The sequence below is a fragment of the Penicillium samsonianum genome (genome assembly GCF_028829775.1).
Source record: "Penicillium samsonianum strain IBT 33392 chromosome Unknown utg000003l_segment0_segment0, whole genome shotgun sequence".
NCBI classification, from domain to species: Eukaryota; Fungi; Ascomycota; class Eurotiomycetes; order Eurotiales; family Aspergillaceae; genus Penicillium; species Penicillium samsonianum.
In genome coordinates, this window is record NW_026643261.1 from 591,126 (window position 1) to 614,952 (window position 23,827).

The 23,827-nt window shown below is 49.0% G+C and overlaps 9 protein-coding genes across 9 annotated transcripts; 6 read left to right on the forward strand and 3 right to left on the reverse strand.

Annotated features, from left to right (window-relative positions):
- Nucleotides 1-72: 72 nt before the first annotated feature.
- Nucleotides 73-1,794, forward strand: N7471_003772 (coatomer subunit delta; the record flags this gene model as incomplete). Its single annotated transcript, XM_057276492.1, has 4 exons — nucleotides 73-75; nucleotides 132-575; nucleotides 629-825; nucleotides 891-1,794. 4 exons carry the CDS (start codon nucleotides 73-75, stop codon nucleotides 1,792-1,794), a joined length of 1,548 nt encoding a protein of 515 aa, XP_057136102.1.
- A 1,416-nt stretch (nucleotides 1,795-3,210) lies between these two features.
- N7471_003773 (CeGAL family transcription factor) lies at nucleotides 3,211-6,157 on the forward strand (the record flags this gene model as incomplete). The annotated part of the gene is made up of 5 exons (XM_057276493.1): nucleotides 3,211-3,306; nucleotides 3,367-3,623; nucleotides 3,701-3,812; nucleotides 3,863-4,623; nucleotides 4,681-6,157. The coding sequence occupies 5 exons, from the start codon at nucleotides 3,211-3,213 to the stop codon at nucleotides 6,155-6,157; spliced, it is 2,703 nt and encodes a 900-aa protein (XP_057136103.1).
- Nucleotides 6,158-7,252: 1,095 nt separating this feature from the next.
- On the reverse strand, nucleotides 7,253-8,859 carry N7471_003774 (uncharacterized protein; the record flags this gene model as incomplete). The annotated part of the gene is made up of 2 exons (XM_057276494.1): nucleotides 7,253-8,019; nucleotides 8,079-8,859. The coding sequence occupies 2 exons, from the start codon at nucleotides 8,857-8,859 to the stop codon at nucleotides 7,253-7,255; spliced, it is 1,548 nt and encodes a 515-aa protein (XP_057136104.1).
- A 779-nt stretch (nucleotides 8,860-9,638) lies between these two features.
- On the reverse strand, nucleotides 9,639-10,895 carry N7471_003775 (uncharacterized protein; the record flags this gene model as incomplete). Its single annotated transcript, XM_057276495.1, has 1 exon — nucleotides 9,639-10,895. One exon carries the CDS (start codon nucleotides 10,893-10,895, stop codon nucleotides 9,639-9,641), a length of 1,257 nt encoding a protein of 418 aa, XP_057136105.1.
- A 2,490-nt stretch (nucleotides 10,896-13,385) lies between these two features.
- N7471_003776 (fatty acid alpha-hydroxylase) lies at nucleotides 13,386-14,577 on the forward strand (the record flags this gene model as incomplete). The annotated part of the gene is made up of 2 exons (XM_057276496.1): nucleotides 13,386-14,371; nucleotides 14,424-14,577. 2 exons carry the CDS (start codon nucleotides 13,386-13,388, stop codon nucleotides 14,575-14,577), a joined length of 1,140 nt encoding a protein of 379 aa, XP_057136106.1.
- Nucleotides 14,578-15,550: 973 nt separating this feature from the next.
- N7471_003777 (putative RNA splicing factor (Pad-1)) lies at nucleotides 15,551-17,374 on the forward strand (the record flags this gene model as incomplete). Its single annotated transcript, XM_057276497.1, has 4 exons — nucleotides 15,551-16,173; nucleotides 16,226-16,534; nucleotides 16,585-17,064; nucleotides 17,116-17,374. 4 exons carry the CDS (start codon nucleotides 15,551-15,553, stop codon nucleotides 17,372-17,374), a joined length of 1,671 nt encoding a protein of 556 aa, XP_057136107.1.
- Nucleotides 17,375-18,082: 708 nt separating this feature from the next.
- Nucleotides 18,083-19,820, forward strand: ptcA (type 2C protein phosphatase PTC6; the record flags this gene model as incomplete). The annotated part of the gene is made up of 2 exons (XM_057276498.1): nucleotides 18,083-18,143; nucleotides 18,217-19,820. The coding sequence occupies 2 exons, from the start codon at nucleotides 18,083-18,085 to the stop codon at nucleotides 19,818-19,820; spliced, it is 1,665 nt and encodes a 554-aa protein (XP_057136108.1).
- Nucleotides 19,821-20,487: 667 nt separating this feature from the next.
- Nucleotides 20,488-22,157, forward strand: N7471_003779 (CDP-diacylglycerol--inositol 3-phosphatidyltransferase; the record flags this gene model as incomplete). Its single annotated transcript, XM_057276499.1, has 3 exons — nucleotides 20,488-20,674; nucleotides 20,738-21,114; nucleotides 21,178-22,157. The coding sequence occupies 3 exons, from the start codon at nucleotides 20,488-20,490 to the stop codon at nucleotides 21,544-21,546; spliced, it is 933 nt and encodes a 310-aa protein (XP_057136109.1). The 3' UTR covers nucleotides 21,547-22,157.
- Nucleotides 22,158-22,348: 191 nt separating this feature from the next.
- N7471_003780 (uncharacterized protein) lies at nucleotides 22,349-22,792 on the reverse strand (the record flags this gene model as incomplete). The annotated part of the gene is made up of 3 exons (XM_057276500.1): nucleotides 22,349-22,391; nucleotides 22,504-22,604; nucleotides 22,652-22,792. The coding sequence occupies 3 exons, from the start codon at nucleotides 22,790-22,792 to the stop codon at nucleotides 22,349-22,351; spliced, it is 285 nt and encodes a 94-aa protein (XP_057136110.1).
- Between the last annotated feature and the right edge of the window lie 1,035 nt (nucleotides 22,793-23,827).

Below are 23,827 nucleotides of genomic sequence, written 5' to 3' on the forward strand. Positions count from 1 at the left end.
CTTTTCTATACTCTTTTCATTAATCACTCTTTTATTGTCATTTGTGTGCCCCTTTTGTACTGTTTTCTCACCATGGTAAGTCCTTGTTCAATCCAATTCGCGGGGGAATTGGACTAATCAACACACAACAGGTTGTTCTCGCAGCGTCGATATGCACCCGTGGAGGTAAAGCGGTCCTCTCGCGCCAGTTCCGGGAGATCTCTCGGTCCCGAATTGAAGCCCTTCTCGCCTCCTTCCCCAAGCTGGCGGACTCCGGAACCCAGCATACTACTGTCGAGCAAGACAACGTGCGCTTCGTGTACCAGCCATTGGACGAGTTGTATATCGTGCTGATCACCAACCGTCAATCGAACATTCTCCAAGACATCGACAGTCTTCATCTCTTTGCGCAAGTCACCACCAGCATCTGCAAGAGCCTAGACGAGCGGGAGATTCTTCGCAATGCCTTTGAGCTCCTGAGTGCGTTCGATGAATTGGTAACTATGGGATACCGGGAGAATCTTTCTCTCTCTCAGATCAAGACCTTCCTGGAAATGGAGAGTCATGAGGAGAGAATCCAGGAAATCATTGAACGAGTATGTTGTGAAATCACCGGCAAGGTTAGTTCATGGCTGACATACATTGATAGAACAAAGAGCTAGAGGCCAGCGAGGAGCGCAAGAGGAAGGCGAAGCAGCTGGAAATGCAACGCAAAGAGGCTGCTCGCACAGGTCGCGCCGCCGCCCCAAGAACTCCATCCTACCCCGCCTATACACCCCCAGCGCGCCCCTCCGTGCCTGACACCTATGATTCATACGAGGCTGAGAAGAAACAGTCCTTTGCCAAGTACGTTTGGTTGATTCTTGATTATTTAACCGTTGCGAAACTGCTGCTGACTGCGTGATAACTAGGCCCATTCCCACTCGCGGCAAGGGCATGCAACTGGGCAAGAAGTCAAAGGCAACGGATATCTACGAGAAGGTCCGGGGTGATATGGGTCCCGAAATCGAAGAGGAGAGCCCATTGGTGGCTCCACAAGCTTCGGCTCCGGTGCATGACATTCCCTCAGCCCGCGAGTCTCTCAGTGCGGACCGGGAGCCCATCCAACTCACAATCGCCGAGACCATCTCAGCCACACTTACTCGGGAGGGAGCCTTGAAGTCTTTCGAGGTTAAGGGTGACATGCAGCTCCGTATCAGTGATCCCTCACTCACCAAACTTCGACTCGACTGCCAGGCTGTTCCCACACATGGCGCACAGTTCCGCACCCACCCTAATGTCGACAAAGCCCTCTTCACCAACTCTTCCGTGATCCAACTGAAGGACACTACCAAGCGCTTCCCCGCCAACAACTCCATCGGTGTCCTCCGGTGGCGTGTTGCCAGCTCAGCTGACAATGCCGATATTCTCCCCATCACATTTACCGTCTGGGTAAACAAGGGCTCTGATTCCACCACCGTGACCGTGGAGTATGAGCTCACGGGCGAGGATAGTCTCCGTGATGTGGTTGTCACTATTCCATATGGCACGACGGAGCCTGCTGTATCTAGCTTTGATGCGGTCTACGAGGTCTCCGGTGACAGTCTGGACTGGAACCTGGGCGCTGTTGATGAGTCGAACGCCTCTGGCAGCTTTGAGTTCGAGGCGATTGATGCTGATGAGAATGAATTCTTCCCGATGAGCGTTCGCTTCACGAAGACCAAGCCTTTCGTGGATGTCGACATCAACAGTGTTTCCCTACTGGAGATGGGGGGTGAGGGTGTTGCGTTCTCGAAGGATGTTCGAAGTGTTGCAGAGAACTTCCTCATTGAGTAAAAATGGGCTGGGCTACTACTGTATAGAGTTCCTAATGATGTTCGGATTGTGGTGTTCTCCAATTGCTTCCAAGATCGTGTTAAGCCAATGCCTCATTTGATTCCTTTTTTAACTTCTTTCTCGTCCTTACAATAATATAACCTCAAAACATACCTGCAGTACATTTTCTTCCGGTAGGTTAGTTATCAGGGGGTTGGGGCCTGACAAACAAGGCCAGTAGGCCCACCATATTGAAGGTTATAATCATCCGGACGTAATGGAACGTCAAGATTATAGGCTCGCAAATTAACTCAATGAAGACGGGGTACACCAAGACAAGACGGGAGACGTTGGTTAGAATTGCCGTCAAGCTTTTCCCCCCTTGGGGCTTATCATCCTCTTTCCGAATGAGGTGTCCTGGCCTGAATGCCAACCAGGGACGAACCAATTCACACAGTCGGTGCCGCCACAGTCTAACGTCAGATTGACTTCGAAGCCCCGGGTCTGGGCCATCTGAACACTATTTACTATTTTGACTGCTGATTCGAAGTCTTCATGTTCTTTCTGCTGAAGATGGCTGGTTCAAGACTACGGAAGTTCAACGTGGTTCATGAGCTCCTTGAAACACACAAATTCAGAGTTTCAAGAACAGCCCTGGGATAAAAGGCGCACATTGCTAACTCTGCATGGGTCGAAGCTTATAATACTCTGTTTGAATCCTATATCACGACCCTTGGTCACTGCGTCGGAGTCCAGAGCTAGTCGGTACTAACAACCGAAAGCTGACCCTGTCAAAAAGATGGATCACCGGGGGAGGTAATCTGATGGTTAAGCCAATACCTCAGGCTCTCTCTGGAGTAATCAGATGTAAGTCCACATAGGCATGTTTGGTTGATGGCAAATAGCGTGATCAATAACCAAAAGAAGTTATTTTGCTCATGAAAACGTTGAACTTTCGCCTCCATGCCCTACAAGGAGACTGAGGCAAACCCTCACACAGCTATTCCTGATTTGGCGAACGGGTGGCCAATGGTGCGCGTTTACTCATTACCCTAAACGAGCATTGGATGTCATCACAGAGTATCTACCGGGCTTGACCAGCTCACGATTCCCAACGGTGCCCGAAACCCGAACCCTTTTCCTTCATCCTTCCCCGATCTATGCTTCTCATGGGTCAAATCCTGGGGTCTTTTATAAAATCCAATGACCTTCCTTCTCGTTTCATATTACTATATTGATTATTTGAATTGACAGGTGTCACGGCAATAAGCAATTGCTGATATTTTCATTTAATATATATCAAAAGCTCTTTGGGACCTACACATTGCCCAAACTCAATTTACTCATCCAAGTAAGTGACGAATGAAGATCACGTAGTTACAACTTCCACTGACATTTAATGAAGAGCTTCAGTGATCTATTATTTTGTGGTTCACAATGAGTAATATTCCATTTCCCTCGTGGAATGAACAACAGAACCTCTTCAATTTATCGTGCGCTGATGCAGACACGTGTAATCAGTTGTCCAGTGTGGTAAGTGTGAAATCATGATCATTCCAATCCAAAAAGGGTTATCTGATAAAGCATCTATAGGATAACCCGGTTTCTCATCTTCAACGAGGTGAATCTGAAGTGGGCACCAAGAAAATGGCCATCCCGCGACTAGCGGAAGGAGCCGAATCTGCCTTCACCTCTCCTGGTAGGTTCCATCGTCGACATGTTCGTCGAGCATGCGAGTCTTGCAGACAACGGAAGACGAAATGCACCGGAGATAAGTCCGGATGCCGCAATTGCCGAGAGGCAGGAATCATCTGCTGCTATACCGATGGCAAAAGGGAGAAGTCCAAACGGTATGCAGAGCCAATATAAAAGTGCACCTGCACTGGCGTTATTGCAAAAGCTGACCACTACAACTAACTAAAAAAAGGCAGTTGGCAAGCTTGTCCGCAAAGGTGAAGGCATATGAAGATGTCATTAGCAAGCTAAGCAATCGTTTTGGCGTGTCTGATGAGCAACTCGTGAATATTGCCTTGGCAGCGGTATGAAGTTTGTTCCATATCTGATAACTATGTTATCTAATACCAACCAGGAATCGGCCCCTGACTTGACATGCCTTGTAGCAACTGGAGAACGGAGAATTTCCTGGCATGCGGGTTCTGAGCCACCGCCCTCCCGAGCGTCATCCGTTAGTCCCCTTGAATCCGGCGACCAAACCGAGGAGGACTTCAACAGAGATGAAACTGCACGAGCAACGGGTTTCATTGGAAAAAGCTCTGAGATCACTTGGCTCCAAAGGCTTAGCAAAGAGGTCAACAGTGAATGTGAGGCCTGGCCTGCAACTCTTCCCAACACAGATGACGATAACGGTCTGCCCTCTCCAACTCTGACGCCTCGACCGGAGAATCCAAGCGAGCCATGGGTAGTGGCTTCCAACTATTACCTTGATGACCTGGACATTCCAACTGCAGATCAAAGTGATATGTATGGAGTCCCATCACGGGAGATGGCAGGTAAAATGCTCAATGCCTATCTGACTTCGGTGCATCCTTCCTTCCCAATTATTGGGGTTTCAACCTTTGTCCCCCAATTCCAGGTCTTTTTCAGTCAACCCTCTCTCAAGCCAGGAAACAAGTGGCTCGCTATACTCAACCTGATCTTTGCCGTTGCCGCTAAATATGGACAATTGACCAACTCGGACTGGAAGGAAGAAGATGATGACCATCAAACGTACTTCTCAAGGGCGCGGGCCTTGAGCTTGGAAGATCAGATTCTCCATCATCCTGACCTACAGCAGTTGCAAGTCGAGGGGCTTACTTCTTTCTATCTGATTGCGTCGGGACATATCAATCGGTAAGTTGACAGCCTAAATATCCTACAATTATATACTCACGACTTTGGTTCATGCAGGGCCTGGAAGCTTTCCGGAAGTGCAGTTAGAGGAGCGCTGGCTCTTGGGTTGCATTTGCGCAACGTGGGTGCGAGCATATCAGACACTTCAAAGGAGATACGCTATCGGGTGTGGTGGTCATTGTATACATTGGATCATCTGCTTACTATCATGACTGGGCGTCCCTCATGTGTCATTGACAGCTCTTGCACTACACCAATGCCTGTTCCTTTTGATGAGAGTGATTTCCAAAAAGAGGAGGTGGCTCGGCTGATAGGCACAGCTGTACTCCGTACATCCAGTGGCTCCGAGCGGATGCCCACTAACAACAGCGCAGAGGACCTAGAATCAACGGCTGATTCTGATTCAAATGATTTGCCTGCTGAGGGCGAGGCAAAAATGAACCGAGCAGAGTATCTCAAGAGTCTTCCGCCTTGCACTTCACTTTACTTCCTGCAGTTGGCCTCCTTGACGAGCATTTCCAAGCGGATGACAGTGAAGCTCTATAGCCCGGAAGCGTTGCAGTCCCCATGGGCAAGCACTGAGTTTACCATCAAGAGCCTGATGCTTGAAATTGATTCATGGCTCATGAACCTCCCTGCTGCATACGATTTTACCTCGACACAGACATCCCAATGCCCCATCAGCCAGCGAATGGGGCTCGCCTTCCTATTCTACAGCACCAAAATCGGAATCACCCGGCCATGTCTCTGTCGTTTAGATCAATCCACTTCTGAGGAAGACAAGACTTACGAGTTCTGCAACAAGACCGCGGCGGAATGTGTCGAGGCTGCATGCCACATGCTTACGCTATTCCCGGATACCCCGGACGCAGTACTGCTATACCGCATGTCGCCATGGTGGTGCACACTACATTACCTGATGCAGGCGGTTACTGTTCTCCTGCTGGAGCTAGCATTCCGGGCTCAGCACGTCCCCGAGAAAGCGACAATGGTCTCCAAAGCTGCAAAGAAAGCCCTGGACTGGCTCTCGACGCTATCAATAACCAACATGGCGTCAGAAAGAGCCTGGAAGCTCTGCGACGGATTCCTCCACCGCTTGGCACCACATATTGGAATCAACGTGAATGATTTCCCTAGCACGGAAGAGTCAGACTCCCTCTTCGATGTCCCTGATACGGCAGGCTCTGCTGCAGTGGCGGAAGAGCCAGCAGCGGATGATGTGGCATTTGACCCGTCCGCAACTGTGCCTGCGGCAGTGGCGGTTGACGCTATCTCCGCCGAGCTGGACTCAATCGCCTGCTCCCCGATGGATCAATCCAACACTCCTCTCGGCATTCCGGAATCCTACGGTCTCGAGGCGCCGGATCTACTCGATCAGTTCATCAAACAGGAGAAGGATCTCTCCGGTCGGAGCTCGTATGATGAATGTTTCCCGTATGACCCAGCCACCGGTCAGATTACGGGCTCTTTCTTCCCACCTGGTCCGAACATGGAACTTGATATGGGGTACTTCTGGGGTGATCCGGTATGCTGAACGGTTGACATCTATGTAGATGGATGAGACAATATGAAAAAAAAAGCAAATAAAAATGGACGCAGAATCAAATTGGAAAATATCTCTGCAGTTATCTGAATTCGGGTTCTTTTCTTCTGTCGCTTCATTTGCATGCCATCAAAAGAAAGAGAGAATTCTACACCTGTCTTCATATAGGCACTATAGAGAAAAGTGATTCTTGTTTCTCTGAACTTCTCCCATTGCACCATACAAGTCACAATTCGATATGAGTGTTCATTGTTCTGTGGAAGGTGGTTATACACTTTCTTGATTGAGGCTTTAATACTTCGTCTATTGGCATCTGAAGAAACATCATACATGGTATTATGCTATGTACACTAATAATATATCTCGATCACTACAATCCAAGTCCATCGTCCACATATACTCCCTACATCCATAGAAGCTCCAATGTTAAGCTTGTCCCCAGAACTAGATCATCGAGAGCCATGTACTCCCCGTGTCTGGATATATGTGCTGGAGCCAGCCGGAATCCACCCCTGGATAGAAAATGCGAAGTCTAGACCGGTCGAAACCTTTTTTTTCTTCTTATTCTCTTGGATCATTCTGTCGTGTTTTCGGACTTGCCGTTAGGGGGCGACGGATTTAGTCATGGTGGTTCTTCACTCATTGTGACGTGAGTACTTGCACGTTGGAAATCAACTGAACTTGGCAACTAGACATGTGCCCTCTTGTCTACTGTGTGTCAACATAGGGAGTGGCCGCCACTGAAGAGTGTACTTGGCCTGGGGCCATACATTGGTAATATATAGAGCCCACCTTTGGCAGCTTTTGAAAAGCAAGACCCAGTTACATGCTATCTCCACTCGATGGCCGGTTCCAGCGTACGAAATGATAGTTCAGGGTTGACTCGCTTATGATCAGGACACAATTCAATAAACTTGTAGAGTTTGGAAATAACAAGCTCCATCATTTCTCAAAATGTCGAAGTCATAATATAGTAGTGAAGTTGTAAATCGGCCCAGGCTCGTATGAAGGGACCACCTCGTGGTTTCTGAAATACATGAATTGCCATATGAATAGCCTAATAATCTATATATGGTAGTTGGAACATCAGCTTGAGCCCGCCGCACTCCAATCCCTCCGAGCAGCAGTAAACAACAGCCGTCCGAGTTCTTCTTGGGGTGTGGAACGGGTGACTTGGTTTTTCGACGGTGCTGAAGGGTAGTACACAGCCGTGACTCTCGCAAAAGAAATATCGACTGTGTGTTTCTTGCGCGTGAAGTCTGCCCACAGCGTCCATTTCGAGGGTCGAGATGGGTCTGAAACAACAGTATCCGAGACTGCGGGGGTGATGCCAAGGAGACCGCGGTCATCCCAGACGAATTTCTCGATGCACTCCAAAGCAGGCATAATTCGGCGTCGCACACCGCAGCCGGTGTGAGCTTCGTCGATTGCATAATCAGGATACTGTTTGACAGAGGCGATGATGGCTGTAATATCAGATGGTGGGCCTGGGGGTTGGTCGTTCCTGGATTCGCTAGCTGTGTGATCACTATCGTTGGGAGCTGAGTCGAAATCCGGGTCTATCAATGTTGATCCTAGAAAGATCGTTCTGGCGCGCATTGAGAAAAATCGGATCATCTGGCCAAGTTGGAAGAGGTCGCATTGGCTCGCGTTGTTGAATCCGCCTCGGCATTGGAATTGACGAGATTGAAAAAGCGTATGTGCAGACGCGGTGAAGGCCGCGCCCAATGTTCTGTTGTTTGCTGCGGACCTTGCGCTGTCGGTTTCCTCCAAACCCCCATAGACTCGAAGAAAATGAGCCTGTAGGTCGGTGATGGTGTTCAATACATATTGACGTCGACAATAGATTTCCTCTGCAGAAAGGAGTTTTAGCTAACGGGAACTGGTTGGGATTCACTCTTCGGAAACCCACCTTCTAACCCATTTGGTAGATATCTCCAGCGCAAAGATTCTTCTTCGGGGCCATCTAGCCCGTTTATCCAGAATCTGGAGCCCACAACCAGCAAGGTATGGGTCATGATTCTAGTCAGTCTTGAATCACCGAGGAAGGCGGATATGAAGGTGATCTGTCGAATCCGGTCTTCCTTCATTGATAGCAAAGCTAAATTAAACCTGACAAGGAGCGCTGGCTTCGACTTGCCATATAAATATCCAATCCTCTGCAGAACATCTTGGACAACACGAGGAGAATTCAATGAGTCGGCAAGGTCGATCATTCTCGCAACAAGGGATGTAGACTGGGTCTTCAACTCATTTTCAAACACGGCTCTTTCGGTTTCATCCAAAGAATCAAGGCATAAAATCCTCAAAAATAACTCGATGGCATCCTCTCCGCAAATGCTAGTAGAGCGGACGCTGGGAAGCCTGACTGTTGGTAACGCATGCTGTGAGGCTGAGTCTGGTGTTTGGGTTTCATTCCAGGCTTGCTTTTGGGCACTGAATTGCCTTCCCTCAGAGAACTTGGTGGGATCCAGTAGTGCTTGGAAATATGGACTGTGGGAGGTAAGACGCTCGCTTGCCACCTGCCATTTCCGCCTGGTCGGTGACGATGAAGAGTCACCGGGAGCGATGTACTCGAGAATCAGGTCCCCATTCGCGGAGAGAACTCTAATGGGTGATTTCTCGTTATGCTCTTGGAGGTCATTTTGACCAGAAAGCCCATTTTGATGGCCTGGGGTTTTGGCTGGGTTCATGGCTGTCGAGTTTCCCGAAGGTCTCTGTGGTTATGATATGGCGTGAAATTGTGGTAGTGAAGGCAAAACATTGGACATAAAATAATCAAGGGGATTCTGTCCAAAAAGTTGTGTTATGTACTGTCATGGTAAAGTACCTTTCAGTCTCAAAATGTGTTCCTCATGAAGATGACGGTTGGTGTTCGATGTCAATGAGGGTAACGGTTTGATAATTAAACACTAATCGGATTCCATGATCAGCTTTACAAAGATAAAGACGAATATTAATGTGTGGAGGACACGAGAGAAGATAGAGCAGGATGTCTATAAAGCTAAAAGCTCTTTCACTGTTGATATTCATGCCCACCTTGGCCCTCTAGGGGTGGAGCCCTGGCGGCGATTCCCACAACATGACTAAGAATGGGCACGTGTCTGTAGCCTGATAATTCAGGATTATTCAGGCGTAAGTTTTCCTTTAACTAGTTAGTTAACTAACTAGAATGGACCTCGGGATTTTTAAATTGTTTTATCTCAGGTTTCTAGATAGAATCCGTGCACAAGTTCGGCCAGTCCTTTATCTGTTCATCAAATTCATTGGTATATGTATAAGACACTTTTGGTGTAAATACCGACACGAGCGAGGCTTGAAAATATTGGCAGGTCGCAAAAAATAAAACAAGACAAGATGGGTGTATAGCATACATACTCAAGTCCAAAGTTGCCAACCTTGAAAAACGAGGCCATCGAAACTCGCCAACGGCCAGCGAGTATGCAGAACAACAAGCGCTATCTGTGTGACATTATACAATAATAACCACTGGAAGGTGTATGATTTTGGGGCCCACTGTTGTTCCCTTTCCAAAACCGGTGGTTTCATGCTCTTGTCGGTTCTTTTCCCGAAGAGCTACCGCTTGCCCGACTATATAGTATAGGTATTGCGCAGTGTATGGAGTTTCAGTGTCAGGGCCAGATGGTGTAATTCCATCAGGCTTGAAGGTATGATCAAACTCAAAGCCGAGGCTAAGAGCAGGTGATACAAGAGAGAATACAGCGAGCGATTTTCGGTCTTCGTTGAGGTAAGGCAAGGTAGCTAGTTTGGCAGCGTCGATGCCTACTTGGGCACTACCGTTGCCATCGAATAAGGCTAATTCAAAAATATCGTTTCCTCGGTGATTCACGAAAAAGGGCTCGTTCGTTGCGAATCCGATGACAAAGTCGGAATTCGCACATGCGGCGACTATCGTACTTTGGCGGAATTCGGGGGTAAATGCGGTTTCAATGGTGCCGGGTAGACAGAGTGCAACGCTGCGGGCCAGTTGCGGGGGAACTGGGACACCGTCATCTGCGTGAAGATGCGCGTGCAGAGTCACAGACTCTGTCGTGACCGAAATGGTTGACGATTTCCGTAATGCCGATCCCGTATTATTCGGACTGAATTCTTTCCAACCGTTGCTTGTTTCCGTGGAGGGTGTAGCGAGTTCCACTTCCTCGCCCGACGAGTAGTTATTCATCTCGGCAGAGATCTCGGTTTGGATTATCTTTGCGGTTGTCGCAACTGCCTCGCGGGCCGCCAGTCTCAGGGTTGGGATCAATATATCATTTTCTTGTTGATTCACTGGAGCTGCAGGGGCCCAAGAGGTGGCCAGATTGGACCATGTCGCCGTTCTCAATGGGCCACTGGTGTAAGACTTCTTGATCAAGTCTGCCAAAGCCTGCCTTGTTTCCAACGGTGCATCCGCTCTGCCCATGAAGTTTACCAGGGGGTTTAGAATCTTGCTTCCTTCCCACAGTAGAAATCTATATTTCCTGGACAAATACTGAAGTTGTTCGATGGTGTCGCTGGACCAGTCGTCGATGACATCGGCTGGAATTTGTAGTATGGCGATGTACGGGCCGATATCTGCGGCCAGCCGCAAGAGTGAAGCCGAGTCAATGTGATTGACAGAGGCGTGGGCGACGACGGGCACCCCATAAGGAAGGGTCTTTTTGGTAGCCGCTAATGTCTGCAGGTAGGCGAGAATTGGGTTTTCGGGGGACCAGTCCCCTGTGGTCGACATTGTGGGCCTTGGAGAAGGGAGATTGAGCGTAGGGTATATCGTATAATGGGAAAAGAGAAGATTACAAGTACAAAAGAGACGAGAAAAGAGAAGTTAGAGAATGTGGGAAGGAAGAGGGGCTGAAATCTCCACTACTAACTAGTGTGATGTCTAATCCCTGCTTCAAATTGGAATTGACCATGCAGAAACCGATAAATAACCCATAATAGCGTTGTAAGTTATCGTTCCGGCCATAGCCCCGCGTGCCGCGTAGGATAACACTAAACTCTCAGTGGAGACTTAGGCCGAGAGCCGGGCGCGTACAGAGATTGTCTCACACTGAATATAAGTACGGAGCACGTACTCGATATGTACTAGTATGTTGTACTTTGTAGAGATGCTAGGGTGGCCTTTGGCCAAAACAGATCTTTGGGGAGGATCTCGGGTTTCGTTTCGACCCGAAGGATCAGACTTTCTGTTCCTGTCAGGCCAATGTGCTTACGGGGCTCGTCTCCATTAATGGAGTCAATATGGGGTCTGACTGCAGATTTTCGTGTTTATATTAAACCGATCGACCGGGTGGCAAACGAGAAACCAGTCTGATAAATGGGCCCCCCAAACTTTGCCCAGGTGGGAATCAGGAAGGAATGCTGAGAAACCCATCGAAGGAGCTAGCAGCTTAGGCTGTTGAGCGGTTTCGCAGTTTAACATAAATCTAGCCTGTTTGGGTATAGTCTACCTATCTATTCCTATCTCGGTATAGCCTGTGTGATGACTTTCACTAACTATATTTGGCTAAGTCAGAAATGATCTACTGGAATACCTATAACTAACTACCTAGGTACTTTGTAGGTACGGAGTACAGTCGAACTATTTTTTGCATGTGGCTACCTAGGTACCTAACAGACTATCAAGTACAAACATTGAAATATATGAACATGCTACATACATCGACGATGACTAGTACTTGATAGTCTCTCGTTTTAATATTCATTCCTAACCACAGCTCCTTTTCAGTCAGCCGCTGCTGATTCACCAGTATGACCTTCCTTCATCATCGCGTAGAGGCTAAACCTTTGACTGCTCCAATGGCATGGTTTTTCTTCCCTTTGTCAAGCGAGATCTCTTGTACTGAGGTGGGCTCTCATGCAGTGTTTGTCGGCTGTCTCTTTCCTTTTTTTTTGCCTCTTTATGAGGGCTGCAAAGCCCTCTTGTTCGTAGTTCTCTCTTCGTGGCCTATTTATTAGCTCTCACAGAGCTATATTAGGTAGCTTCTTGGCGGTGGGTATTCTCTATTTTTTTTTTAGCAATCTATCAGACCAGGTCTTCCTAGTTCCTCTATTCCTACATATAAATGGTTCTAGGTGTACCAAAATCCTTGAGATCTCTGAAATGCAACCGCATTTAGAACCAAGTTAAAATAAGACCTCTTGCTTGTAGACCGCTCCTCCGATATTTGCACTCCCATTCGATCAAGGATTCTTGGATTAAGCAACACCAGGCTGTTAAGAGAAAGCAGAGGCAGTGCTAAACTTTTGATACATCTCATCGACACCAAACTTCTACTTTAGCACAAACTTTTATCCTTACCTACATGTAGGTACATACATAACTACTCTACAATCCTTTATCTTTTTTAATTGAATATCCGCATCCGAGAGACACTCCCACTCCACTCACTGGCTTTTGGCTACAGGAATGAAAAGGTTTTTAAATTTGAATGGGGTTGAATGACCATTCAGCCGATTTCGCTTGCTTTTGCCATTGTCTTCTTCACAGATATGATAGATCAGAATGCTTCAGTCTGGTGTCCATTTGATTTTTAATTGCATCTTGCTATCCTCTGTTGCACAACAGAATTTGATTTGATAAATAATGCTATGTATTTTGGAGATTCTGGCTTGGTGTCCCTTTGCTGTCGCAACAATTCCTGCTTATTATAACCACCATCTTATCGATCTACTACCTAGTGCACTCAGACGCCCTGAGAATGAAAATAGCGCTGAAAAGCAAGCTAAACAGGACACTAGGAGATTATTACTCCGTAGAGAGCAAATAATAACCGTGGGATGCAGCTTAGGTAGCGGCTTAGCAGCTGAGCTAAGCCTGGATCGCGATTTCCTCCCGAGGTCCCTCAGCGCCTCATCAATGCGGCTAAGATATAAAAGCCCCACCGATATGAAATCAGTAAAATATGGAGTTATGTACATAACTACATCCATAGCCTAGTTGCATTTTTGATCTCAAATTAAATAGGGAGTCAACTTCGTACATAGGCTATCAATCCAAATCCGATGTGGATCCTGTTTGAACTTGTGGCCTGATCCAATTGTAAGTTGAGAATTCGAAATTTTCCAAGGCTCCGGGAGCGGGCGGATCCCTGGTTCTCGTTTATTGGTGTCACGCCACGCCTCCCCTGATTAAGTATTATTGTCGCCACGCCTTTCGGTTCTCATCTCCCATCCTACCCTCTTTTCCCCTATTTCCCTTCTCTATCCCCTTTCCGCCAACATGCCTGGGAGAGTTCTGCCGACGTTTACCTCCGCCGAAGTCCAATCTCACAATACCGCCAAGTCATGCTACATCACCTTGGGGCCTAACGTTTACGATGTCACCGATTTCCTCGACGCGCACCCCGGTGGTGGTGATCTAATCCTGGAGTATGCCGGCAAGGATGTGACCGATATCCTGAAGGACGAGATCTCCCACGAACACACCGATGCTGCCTATGAAATTTTGGACGAGTACCACACTGGGTTTGTCTCCAATGTCTCTGCGCCTGGCAAAACTACGACGACAACGACAACTGTCATCGAAACTGTGACTGAGACCGAGTCTGGCCCCGTTTACACAACCACTGGAATGTCGCGGGAGGAGGATCTGTCGATGGACACCGACTATAGCCAGGACTTCAAGACCCATAAGTTCTTGGATTTGAACAAGCCGCTTCTGATGCAGCTGTGGAACAGCAACTTCTCCAAGGAGTTCTACTTGGAGCAGATTCATCGGCCTCGTCACTACCGGGGTGGAGAGTCCGCTCCTCTGTTCGGCAACTTCTTGGAGCCACTCAGCAAAACCGCGTGGTACGTCGTGCCAAGTATCTGGTTGCCATGTGTTGCCTACGGAATGACGGTGGGAGCTGCCGGGCTGGGTAGCTCCACTGCTGCTGCCTCCTACTTCACCGGCGGCGTGTGCCTTTGGACTCTGATCGAGTATCTGATGCACCGATTCCTCTTCCACATTGACCACTGGCTTCCGGATAACCGTGTCGGTCTTACCCTGCACTTCCTGCTCCACGGTATCCACCACTATCTCCCGATGGACAAGTATCGTCTTGTTATGCCACCGACACTTTTCGTGTTACTAGCTGCTCCTTTCTGGAAGCTAGCACACGCAGTCTTCTCTTACAACTGGTACGCAGCTGCATCGGTATTCTGTGGCGGCGTCTTCGGGTACATCTGCTATGATCTCACCCATTACTTCCTGCACCACCGCAAGTAAGTTGAACTCTATCTCTGATACAATGAATTCACGCTAACATCGACATAGTCTCCCTTCGTACTACAAGGAGCTCAAGAAGTACCACCTCCAGCACCATTTCGCCGATTTCGAGAATGGCTTTGGCGTGACTAGCCGATTCTGGGATCGAGTCTTTGGCACCGAGTTAGTGTCACCAGCCTCGAAGGGCGTGAAGGCTCAGTGAGCACAATGAATCCAAGCAGTAATATAGGGCTGCCACTAGTCCTCAAGTCACGATTTAACGCCGAGTACGGTCGACTCGCTACTCTTCAGTACTCTTCAAGTACATTGGCTACTGTGGAGTTTCTGGTTGGTCTCAGGGGTCTACTTCTTGTACAGTAGACTTCGTCATGTCATCTCTTGTGGTGGTGCTAGATGCAGGGCGGAGTTCATTCCTTTCTTTTTTTTTAACAGGCATCACTTATCAGTGTATATGACCGTTAATCATAATGCAAGAAAATAATATCTATATCTCCATAGTATCTGTTGCCTGCTAGATGAAGTCGTTTCCACAGTTACTTAGGTGAACTTTCGCCTACTCATACCCATGTAGGCATAAAGAACTGGGCATTTGTCGCCATTAATAGGGATGCAGATGATCTGAAAGAAAACTCAACCGGATATAGCGTCGGATATATAGAGGAGAAAAGGCAGAGAAAAGAAAGGGCAAATCCCCCGAGCCATGACATGATGTATCTATGTATGTAACTATAGAAGTATAACTAACTAGTTAACTAGTTAGATGGTTGCAAGTTCAAGTTCAGGCTCGGCGCAGAATGTTGCCTTAGGCAGAGTCGTTTTATCTTAAGGCGACAAAAAATCTCGGATCCCACGTGATTCTTCGCCACTCACCGCCTCGGGCCTCTTGGGCCTCCCGACCAACCAAATTATTTAAATACTATACACCAACACTCAAGTGCTTACATAGTAAACAACTCCCTCGAAAATCTGTCGCGTGTCTCGCGTGACTCTGCAAGAAAGAGCCGGAAAGCGCATAAACGCGCCGGAAACCAACGGAAGATTCCGCTGATCCATCGCATCATAAGGGTTCGAAAACCAACTCTGCGTCCCCTTCCGCCATCTGACCCCTACAAAGTGACAATATCCCTACCCCAATCAATATTTCTACCCCGATCAACGACAGGCTACCTCCCAAAATGTCTGGACTTGATGTAGAGGCTCTCCTTGAGTCTACTGCGGCCGTCCCTGCCGAGGCCCCAACCACTTCGGAAGTCCGTGAGGACGACTCCCGCCCGGACCCCAGCGAGCGCCGTGATCGTTCCCGCGACAGACGCCGTCGCCGCGACCACAGCCGTGACCGCCGCCCCGATCGAGACCTTGAGGGCGATGAAGTCATGAAAAGCGACACTGCTAGTGCTAACGGAAGCCTTAGAAGCCGAAAGAGGAGCAAGAGTCCCGAATCTGAGCGACGCCGTCCTCGCCGTGACCGTGACGGCTACCGCTCCAGCGGTGACTTCTATCGTGGTGGAGGTCGCGCTCGTTCCCGCTCCCGTTCCCCCTATGACGATCGCCACTACCGGCCCAATCGCCGCCAGCGTGAGGAAGAAAGACGCCCCCGCCGTGATAATGATGCCCGCCGTGGATCTCCCAGCCGCAAGTCTCCAGAACTTAATGAGGATGAACGTGACAGACGCACTATCTTTGTGCAGCAACTTGCTGCCCGTCTGAGAATCAAAGATCTGTTTACCTTCTTTGAAAAGGCCGGCCCCGTTAAGGATGCTCAAATCGTCAAGGATCGTGTTAGCGGACGCTCGAAAGGGTATGTCTTCACATGATTATCTCATTACGAGCACTTGCTAATATCTGTATAGTGTCGGTTACGTCGAGTTTAAAAACGAGGAGTCTGTTGCTGCCGCCATCCGACTCACGGGCCAGATGCTTCTAGGAATTCCCATCATTGCGCAACTGACTGAAGCGGAAAAGAACCGCCAAGCTCGCAACCCCGAGGCTACTGCAGGCAATCAGAACACCGCGCCATTCCACAGACTTTACGTTGGTAACGTTCATTTCAGCATTACTGAGGACGATCTCACCAATGTCTTCGAACCATTCGGCGAACTCGAGTTTGTTCAGTTGCAAAAGGATGAAACCGGTAGAAGCAAGGGTTATGCCTTCGTTCAGTACGTTGTCCCTCCATGTTCTTGGCGCTTCCACTAACTGACTTGACCAGATTCGCCAACCCCGAACAAGCTCGGGACGCTTTGGAAAAGATGAACGGATTTGAACTTGCTGGACGAGCTATTCGGGTTGGTCTCGGCAATGATAAGTTCACCCCCGACTCGCACGCCAATCGCCCCTCTGGTGCTTCGTCTGGAAACCAATCAAGCTTCCAGGGTTCTTCGTTCTCCGGTCAGGGAGGTCGTGGCGTTCAAGCCGGAGGCTCCAACAACTTTGACCGTGCTGGCGGCAGGGAAACCGAAAAGGGCGCCGGTGCTAGTGCACTTGATGACACGGATGTTGCTGGTGTGAACTTCAACAACTACTCTAGGGATGCATTGATGAGGAAGCTTGCACGAACAGATGACCCCCAGCCTTCTGTCGACGACCGTCAGAAGTTCCTCCGACCCAAGACCGAGACTAAGCCGCTTCCCATCAATGTCAACATGGCTAGTCGGTGTGTTTTGCTTCGCAATATGTTTGACCCCGCCGAGTAAGTCTCCTTAACTTCATCATGAGAGAATGAACGCTAATTCCTTTACAGAGAGACCGGTGAAGCCTGGATCAAAGAACTTGAGGAGGACGTCCGTTCGGAGTGTGAGGAGAAATATGGCCGCGTTGTTCACATTTCACTAGATGTCAGTTCCCAGGGAGATATCTACCTGAAGTTCGACCGCGTTCAAGGTGGCGAGAATGCCATCAAGGGCCTCAATGGCCGATACTTTGGCGGAAAGCAGATCACCGCCCAACCCGTCGTGGATGCCGTTTACAGCAGTCTCTTCTCCCGGACCAAGGCTATCTAAATGCTCATCCCCGAGTACATCCATTTTTCTTGCGAATCTAACCTGGCACATTCTCTGAAGGCAGATCCCCCTGACGTCTTGCTTGGACTTTATGGACGGCTCTGCTACCCGGTAGGTGCCACTCTTTCAGCGTGTGTTGTTTTTTTTTTTTGCTTTTGATGTTCGGCCACTCCCGTGTGCCGTTTGTCTCTTTCTTTCAGCCACTTCTGTGGACTTGTTGAGAACTGGACCTTGCTACCGATATGATCGTTTTTAGCAGCGTGATTTAGCATCTTGTTGCCTTGTTTGAGTTGTCAATGGAATTATGTCAAATATGGAATACTTCGCCCTGCTTGTAGTCCACGTAGTCTAAGTGGAGCTCTCAAGGATAAAGATATCCACTTCTTAGTATACAACATAGATGTTTCCATCCGCTCTTTCACATTTTAAAAGATCTTCACAGTAATCATGTAAAGACTTCTTTTCTGAAGTATCATAACCTGTGTATATAGCTTCAATTATATCGGTCAATATATGCCCCCTTATAAGTACCTAATGTATATAGGCCTGGAGTGGAACCCGCACTAAAGAGCTAATTCCACGGAAAGAATGTGCCGGTCCGAGTCTTCTTATCTGCCGACGCTCGGGCCATATGTGTTCTCCCCACGCCCAGTCTTTTCAACCCTCTTTTCCTCCCTGCTATTTCCTTATATATAACTCGATGGGCCAATGACTCTCCTTTCAGCGAGGCGAGTAACAGGCCGGGTCTGGACCTCGGCCGACTGTTACAGTATGTGCGACCAGAGCTACCTGCTTATCTGTAGCCATGAAGATCCTTGAAGTTCCTAGCTAACACAACTCAGGCTTCGCTCTCCATCGAGTGCGATGCTACAGTACCGAGTCTGTGCCACCCGGCCGGTCGACAGTTAGGAAGCAACCACAGTTCCGCGATTACTTTGTCACCCATCTGCCCTCGTCTTCGCTTCATCCGGACCCCCGTGGTCCGACCTCGCCATTTCATAAGCTCCCTCGCTCCGCCTCTATACCTCACACCGGAGATACTCCACAATCGCCAGCTGCCTTCCAAGCTTTAATAGATCGTGAGACAACAGTCGTCCGGATTCCACTCCGCAACGCGAAGCACCATTTCGGCGCCGTCACTTCCCGTGGAACCCGCCCCTCGAATGAAGACACGTACCAAGCCGGCGTCATTGACATCCCCGCCTTTGCGAAGCGAGCTCCAACCTCGCTAACGATTAGACGATCTAATAAAAATGATCCTTTGTCCCACCCCCGGGAGTCGCGCGGTGCGGAAACAGCTAGTGGAGACCCACAAGTCTTCTACTTCGGTGTCTTTGATGGCCATGGTGGATCCGAGTGTAGTTCGTTCTTGAGGGACTATCTGCACGAGTATATCCAGAATGCGGCATTCGATATCGAACTTCGGTCCAGCCTACGACCTGGTGCCGAAATGCCACCCACCACTAGCGAACTACCTGTGATGCAAGAGGGTGACCGACGCAAAATCGGAGACCTAGAGAAATACCTTGTGCAGACCTGGAGACGGGTAGTTGGTGGCTACTTCAAGAGATTCAAGCCGCCGCATTTCGCCTACAATGGCACCGAATCCACCGACCCGAGTATTGAAAACCACATCTCCATCGAGGAAGTCGTGGAGTACGCCTTCCTGCGTGCGGATCTGGACTTTGTCAACGCTCAAGCGGCTAAGCGAGACGACGATCTAGTCCGAGCTGAGAGACCTCTGAACGAAGATGAAATATTTCACAGGCCAAGCATGACCCGATCTCCCCAGATCGGCGGAAGCGCCCGGTTCAAGGGTGGCAGCACCGGAAGTGTCGCCATGATCTCGACTCCCACGCCAACCCCCTTTTGGCACCCCATCGCTCCATCAAGTCTCCTAGTTGCCCATGTCGGCGACACGCGCATGCTCCTATGCTCAACTGAAACTGGCGAAGTCATCCCCATCACATCAAACCACCACCCCTCCTCGCCGATTGAGGCAACCCGACTCCGGCGGTACGCCACAACCTTTGTAACAGACTCCTTCGGCGAAGAACGCATGAGCGGTCTAGCCAACACGCGCGCTTTCGGCGATGTCCACTCCAAGCGCATTGGAGTCTCTGCCGAGCCCGAACTGAAGCGCATAGAGCTTGGCCCGGCCGAGTTCTCGTTCTTGGTTTTGGTATCTGATGGTATCAGCGGGACACTGCTTGACCAGGAGATCGTTGATATCGTCAAGGAATCCAAGACCCCGGAGCAGGGGGCGCGTGATGTGGTCAATTTTTCGACCGAGGTCACCAGGGAAGGTGACAATGCTACCTGTCTTGTTATTCGCCTTGGTGGTTGGGAGCGTCGTCTGGAGGGCGGCGTGGGTAGTATGGGTACTAGGGAGTCTCGCGAGTGGCGTCGACAGGATGCCACTGATCCGCGCAGGTCACGGACGTGAATGGGTTTCTTGTACTTCATATATTTGGGGGTTATGTTTTGTACATATTTTTTTAAAGGCCTATAGGCTGGTCATATATAATCAATGGTGTCTATAAAGCACGTTATTCCAGATTATAATAGGTCACACTAAAGATATCTAGGTATGATACAATCTGCCTCCAATATATTTTAGAAGTGTCACAAACATATTCGTCAATTTTTGACACTTGATACATATGTTTCCAGTCCAGTCCAGTTATATTATGTTTCAAATATCACGACCACCTCCAAGTGGACCGCGTGGGGAAAGCTCAAGTCCAAGGTTCCGAGTAACCCGCAGGACATTCCACAATTTCCTTTCCTTCCATCTTTCTTCTTTCATCCCTTCATTTTTTTATTCCTTTCATTTTACGCCTCAGAACCTTGCAAGTTTCAAGTGCGTGTCAACAAAGCGCCCTTATCTCCCCTTATCGTTGAAATTTCTCCTTCCCACCTGGACACCTCCTATCCTTATCCTGACGGAATTCGCTTTATTCTTATCTCGCTGACACGGTGTGTTTTCCCTCTCTGCTGCGTCTGCATTACAACCCGAAGCTGACAGCGCCTAGATCAACTGTCCGGTATCCATACGTCCCCCCTGATCTATACGAGAAACAGTTCGCCAGTCACATCCCTTTCACATCACAATGAGCGCAAGAACACGACGACAAAAGGCTTCCCTCGCTGCTGAGGAGAGCGAAGATTCACCTGGCAATGGCTCTGTGTCGACATCTTCAAAGCGCGCCTCTTCCAAGAAGAGGGCCAGATCCGCCGCACGGGAAGAGAGCAAGGAAAGCAAGGAAAACATCTTCCTTTTCACCCCAAATCTTATCGGTAGGATGCCCCGCTGATGTGGCTCAAAGCTTCGAGTTTTCATATGGTTTAACATGTTTCCAGGATACACTCGAGTCGTTTTGACCTTCGCCTCCCTATACTACATGCCCCTCCATCCCCGAACCTGCTCCTTCCTCTACACGGTGTCCTGTCTGCTGGACGGCCTGGACGGTTATGCAGCACGATACTTCAACCAATCCACCACCTTCGGTGCAGTGCTGGACATGGTGACCGACCGCTGCACCACTGCGTGTCTCCTAGTCTTCCTGAGCTCCGCCTGGCCCCGGTGGGCCATCCTCTTCCAAGGGCTCATCAGCTTGGACATGGCCAGCCACTACATGCACATGTATGCTACTCTAAGCATGGGCGGATCCAGCCAGAGCCATAAGAAGGTCGATCCTAGCCGTAGCTGGATTATGTACCAGTACTACACCAGCAAGGTAAGACCCCGCCGCAGCGAACTGATCTTGCATTCCCCAAGCTTATCCGCAATATTTTATTAGCTCGTTCTGTTCATCTGCTGCACCGCCAACGAAGCCTTCTTCATCGGCCTGTACCTCCTGTCTTTCTCCTCGCCGACCCTGTCCCCTTCGCTCCTGCAGCCCGTCTCCGACTCCCAGCTGTCCTCCGCCCAGCCCGGAAACCCCGCCCACCCCGAGCCTGCCAGCCTCTTCGCCAGTCCCTGGAGCGCCGGTGCCCTCGAGATGGCGCGTGCGAACAAGCTCGAGAGCACCTGGCCGTGGATCATCACCGGCATCTCGTTCCCTATCATGGCCTTTAAGCAGTTCGTCAACATCGTCCAGATGGTGAACGCCAGCAAATGGCTCGCTGAGGGTGATCTCGCTGCCCGCCGATCCAACCGCAAGAAGTAAAGGTTTGGAACTACGTTAAAGCTACACGGTAGCTGGTCGAGATTTCCAATTCCTTTCTACTTGTCATGCATGTCTTTGGAGCTACGGTCTGTGTTTTCAGGGATGTGCAAGCAGACAGCGCTAGGAGCTGTCCCTTCCTCCCCAGGGGAATGATTGGTCAGGTAGTTGGATCCTATTCATAACGTCTTGGACAGGAATGATTCTTTTGGTGGCCAGGCATGGTCCAGATTCTGGGACCCTGTACAGTACACACGCGGGTTGTGTTTTTCTTTTTTTTTTCGCCATTTCTTCTCTCTTACTCTTCTCCTCGCTTTTCTTCCTTTCCCTTTACCTTTTCTCCTTCTCGCTTTTCGGGCTCTGTGTCTAAGGCCTGGTTCTTCAATCTTGTCTTCTTTTGTTCTCATTGCCTGTGCCGGTCTATCATCATTGTTAACGCCGTTATACATCATTTAATGCATTGCTCTTGTATCTGACTTTGGTTATGACTGGGTGGAAGACCTAGTCAATGATAGCTGTGGAATATTGCTTCCGATACTTGATATTTCCGATTTGTTGTTGACCTTTACCTAACAGAGACTGGTCCCTTTGATTTTAGCTATTGCGCCTTTTCAAGTCCTTGTTTTGGGTTCAAGATCCTCGGGTCGTAAATGCATACATATGTAGGCAAAGGGTTGTTTGCTATAATCTGCAGGCAGCAATTAATGTGTATTCAGGTTTCCCTGGGCGATCACGTTTGTATTGCATTACCTTTTAACGGAGAGTATTTCGACAAAACTTCAAGCGCTTAGTCCTTAAGAGCCTCCTACAGTCCAGCATCGAGATCCTCGGGTGTCGGTAGAGTCACGCTAGGAGATTTATCACTAAGTGGAAATCCAGGCCGAACCTTTTCTACTAAGGTGATTAGCAATTGAAGGCCAATAACCTAATGGGTAGCAGACTAAGCTCTCGGAAACTTACCGGTTAATATTAGCTCCTTGCAAGAGTTGCAAGGGAACCCATCGCTCTTGATGGACATGTAGAAGGCCTTTAGGGCCCGGGATCGTGACAGCTTTAGTGGACTAGCGACCATATAGAGACTCGGTAAAGGGTTAAGACTAGAGCTTACAGATCCGTCATCCGTGAGAGTGACAGCCCCTATGGCTGGGCTGTCGTCGTCGTTGCCCTTCGGCTTAAGGCCACAAATATCAACTGTAGGGGCCACCTTTTTGGTGTGGAATTGCAAACCACCCCGTGACTCGCAGGGCATTTGGTGCTTTCTATTTAAATGATGACAGAGTGCAGGAGTTGAGCGGCCCAAAAAGCCTCAAGGGAATCCCCTCGCAGTCCGCGTCGTGGATCATGGGGATGGCCTCATTGACCTCGGCCTCGCGCTCCTCTGCCGCTTCGAGGACTCGGACACGGCTCACTGGTCGGTATTTCCCTCGGTATTCTCGTTGGCAGGGAAGGGGTCTTCCTTGCGGCCTAGAGACAGACACTAGGACAGAGTGGTCTAGGACCAATTAATATATATTTCTGAGAACACGGACAAAAGGGAAGGAAAACATGGATGGACTGAGCGAAACTGTTGGATACATATGCAGAGAGAAAGAAAAAGAGCGAGGAAGAGAAGGGAGAAGAGGTTTCCCATGGTTGTTATAGCTCCCATATCCTGGCTTCGTCAACTAATCTCATTTTCGCATTCCGTAATGCACCTCAACGTCTCCGTTTTATACCTCGCTCCTAACAAGTATGATATTATATAGTAAAACAGCTTTTAAGTAACCTAAACTTACTAACTTTCCAAGGTTGGGATACTAATTTACATAATGTCGCCTACAGGGCTAGAATATTTATCGTCAGCCTGTACCAAACAAGTCCTTTTTCTTTCTATATACACACCAGATCAGCCCCAATTCTAACTTCTATCACTCTAACTAAACCCTATTTCCAAGTCAACGAACAATGCACTGACTTCCTGGTTGCACGGCATCTCGCACTGTATCCGTGATATCTGGGGAACTCGGCGAGTCCTGATGGTGGCCAAGGCCGAGCGATGGGTTGAGTCTACCTACTCCAACTAATTCATTCGCCAGAGTTACACGACTCGATGGAATGTTTTATTTTTCTTTCTATCATCATCTGGGGCTTTCTAGCTACGACTGATAGATATATATCACATTCTAGAACTACTCGCCAAAATTCGGCATGGCCTGTCTTTACCCTGTTCTATCTTATGGGTTCACTGAAGGTCTTGTGTTGGTGACGCATCAGTGATCGGTTCCTAGTACAATTATGAGGTTTC